General features: G+C 42.8%; 1 protein-coding gene across 1 annotated transcript in view; it reads right to left on the reverse strand.

Moving 5' to 3' along the window:
- Positions 1-43: 43 nt before the first annotated feature.
- Positions 44-3043, reverse strand: part of PLA2G4E (phospholipase A2 group IVE) — a 42551-nt gene continuing 39551 nt past the window's right edge. The window contains exon 22 of the mRNA XM_023527707.1: positions 44-445. Coding sequence (XP_023383475.1) covers positions 44-445 — 402 coding nt within the window. The remainder of the gene's footprint in view (positions 446-3043) is intronic.

Below are 3043 nucleotides of genomic sequence, written 5' to 3' on the forward strand. Positions count from 1 at the left end.
GGGGGGAAGGGGTCCAGGCGGGGGTGAGGATGGGCGGGGCGGGTTACCTAATGAAGGTGGTCTTGCCGGTGCTGTACTGGCCCACCAGTAGGATCATGGGCTTGTTCTCGAAGTCGGCGTCCTCCAGCGCCGGCGAGTGAAACTCGTGGAAGCGGTACGCCTCCTCCAGCGGCAGCACCTTGCGCAGGTAGAGCGAACGCAGGCCACCAGTCACCGTCTGCACCGCGTCCGCGCCGCCAGCGCGCTCGCGCCCGCCAGCCTGCTTTCCCATCCAGCTGAACATGCTGCCGCCGCTTCGCGCCCCGCGCCTGCCTCTCAGCGCCGGCTCCTCAATCCGACCCCGCTCCGAGTTCGACAGTCCCCGGCTGGCGGTGAGCTGCCCCAGCTGCGCTCGCGGCCGTCCGAGCTGGCCCCGCCTCGCGCCGTCGCAGCCAATCCTCGGTCGCTACGTCACGAGAACTCGTTCACTATTCAGAAGGGCTCTCTCAAGTCCTTCCTCATTGGGCCGCCGCCAGCGCGGGTGGAGACGTCAACCAATGGAGAGAAGGCTGTTAATGAATTATTGATGACGGAGTCGGTCTGGAGGACTGGGGCGGGGAGAGGGTGTCTCCAGCCGGGTGACGCAGACCGGTATTCCGAGGGGCCTCGTTGGTCGCCGGGGCCCCGCCTCTGGCCAGGTGGCGTCGGCTTCCGGGCAATCTGAGCTGGCAAAAATCGAGTCTCCAAAGGCTGCTTAGTTCCTTGAAATGTTCACTTGTCCCAGCCCTATGGACGTCAATACCGGAGACAAAAGTTCAGAAAGTTGACAGACAGGTTCTTTCTACCTGCTGGCAGGTTATTATTACCCTCATTTTATTGGTGAAGAGACCTTGACTCACGGACGTAAATGACAACATTTGAAGTTGGGGAAGTAGACGCCAATCTACTTGGGTACATATTTCTCTTATCCACGCTGTCTCCACTAAATTATGGCTAGAACGGAGGCCTTTTGCCCGTAGTTTTAATTGATTTTTCGTAAAATTGAAAATTCAGTCATCATCCTCGTTGATTATAATCTAATTGTCGCATCTAATCTTACCTCCCAGTTGTCTCTTTTTTCAGTTAAAAAAAAAATCTTACTTAAATTGAGATTAAAAGAAATAATCAGCCATCACTTTTGGTGTTTTAACTTTCAGTTTTTGAGTATTTCTCAGTTGTTTTATTTGGTGTATTTCTCAAGTGTGATCAATGGACCAATTGCATAAGAATAACTTGAGATCTTGTTAAAATGCAGATTTGTGATCATTACCCCAGACCTATTGAGTTAAAATATTGAGGAGTGATGGAGCTTAACAAGTGCCCCAGGTGGTTCTGTTGTACTTTAAATTTGTAGAAATACACACAACAGTACTTCTAAAACTTGATGGAAATGTAGATTCTGATTCAGTGGGTATGGGGTGGGACCCAAGACGCCCCGTTTCTAACAAGTGCCCAGGTGTTGCCAATGCTGCTTGTCCATGGACCATACTTTGAGTACGCAGGTTGTCCTGAAGAGAGAACAGGATTTGACATCAAAAGAGCTGGGTTTGAATCCTGATTATGTAAATTAATGACTATGTGGTGTCCTTAAGTGCAATGAGTTTTCTGCCTCAGTTTCCTTGTTTGTAAAATGGGAACTCCTTTGGAATTGTTGTGTGGATCAATATTTAGAGAAACTTACTAATAATTATGGTAGTGAAAAGAAAGCCAAAGGAAAATGAAATTACATATTGGCCTCATGTCAAAATAAAACAAAGATTGAAATGTAAAACTAAAATGAAACTACAGAACTACTAGAAGATATACAATTTTTAATAAAATTTTAGAAGGGAAAAGCCTTTCTAAACAAAACCAAAGGCAAAAATTATGAAAGAAAAGGTTAATAGATTTGTCAACAAAACAGTGAAAGCTTCTATATGTTTTAAAACACACGTAAAAAACAAACCCATATAAAAATACTCTTACCATATGATTCAGAAATTGTACTCCTTAGTATTTACCCAAATGAGTTAAATAGTGAATATATGCAATTGCTATGGAAAATAGTATGGCAGTTCCTCAAAAAAATTAAAACTAGAATTATCATATGATCCATCAATCCCACTTCTGTGTATATTTTGAAAAGAATTGAAAGTAGTCTCTAAGAGAAATCGTACACCCATGTTCATAGCAGCACTATCCATAATAGTCAAGAGGTGAAAGCAACCCAAGCATCCATTGATAGGTGAATGGATAAACAAAACGTGGTATCATGCAATGAAATATTATTCAGCCTTAAGAAGTAAGGAAATCCTGTCCCATGCTACAATCTAGATAAACCTTGAGAATATTGTGCTAAGTGAAATCAGCCAGTCACAAAAAGAGAAATAGTGTGTGATCCCACTTACAAGAGGTATCTAAAGTAGTCAAATCCATAAAAACAGTAAAATGGTGGTTGCCAAGGCCTGGGAGGAGGAGGAAATGGGGAACTGTTCAGTGGGTATAGAGTTTCAGTTTTGCAAAATGAAAAAATTCTGGAGATCTGTTGCACATCAATGTGAATATAGTTAACACGACTGGACTGTACACGTAAAAGTGGTTAAGATGGTAAATTTTATGTTAGGAATTTTTTTTTATATAACTTTAAAAGAAATGAATGTATAGGATTTTTGTACTTTTGTAAAAAAGAAATAGAGTATCCAATAAAAAGATGGAAAGGATAAACCCCCAAACAGTAATGACCTCTGAGTCTTGGAATGATAAGTCATCTCAGTTTCCTTTTTTATGTGCTTTTGCATTTTTTGAATTCTACACAATAATCAGAAAACAAATTTTAAGGATGAAAAAAATGTATTGTCCTTAATTCTAAAAAAAAAAAAGCCCTGAAAGAACGTGGCCCAGAGAATGTAGCGCCATGCCTTTTCTTCCTTCTTGGTCTTCTTACAGCTGCGATGTCAGCCTTCTTGTTCTTGTTCTTGTCTGTCCTCAGTGGAGTGGGAGAGTCGCTAATACTCCCCAGGATAGTTATCTTGCATCCACTTGCAAG

Source organism: Pteropus vampyrus, unplaced genomic scaffold (assembly GCF_000151845.1).
Source record: "Pteropus vampyrus isolate Shadow unplaced genomic scaffold, Pvam_2.0 Scaffold19, whole genome shotgun sequence".
NCBI lineage: Eukaryota > Metazoa > Chordata > Mammalia > Chiroptera > Pteropodidae > Pteropus > Pteropus vampyrus.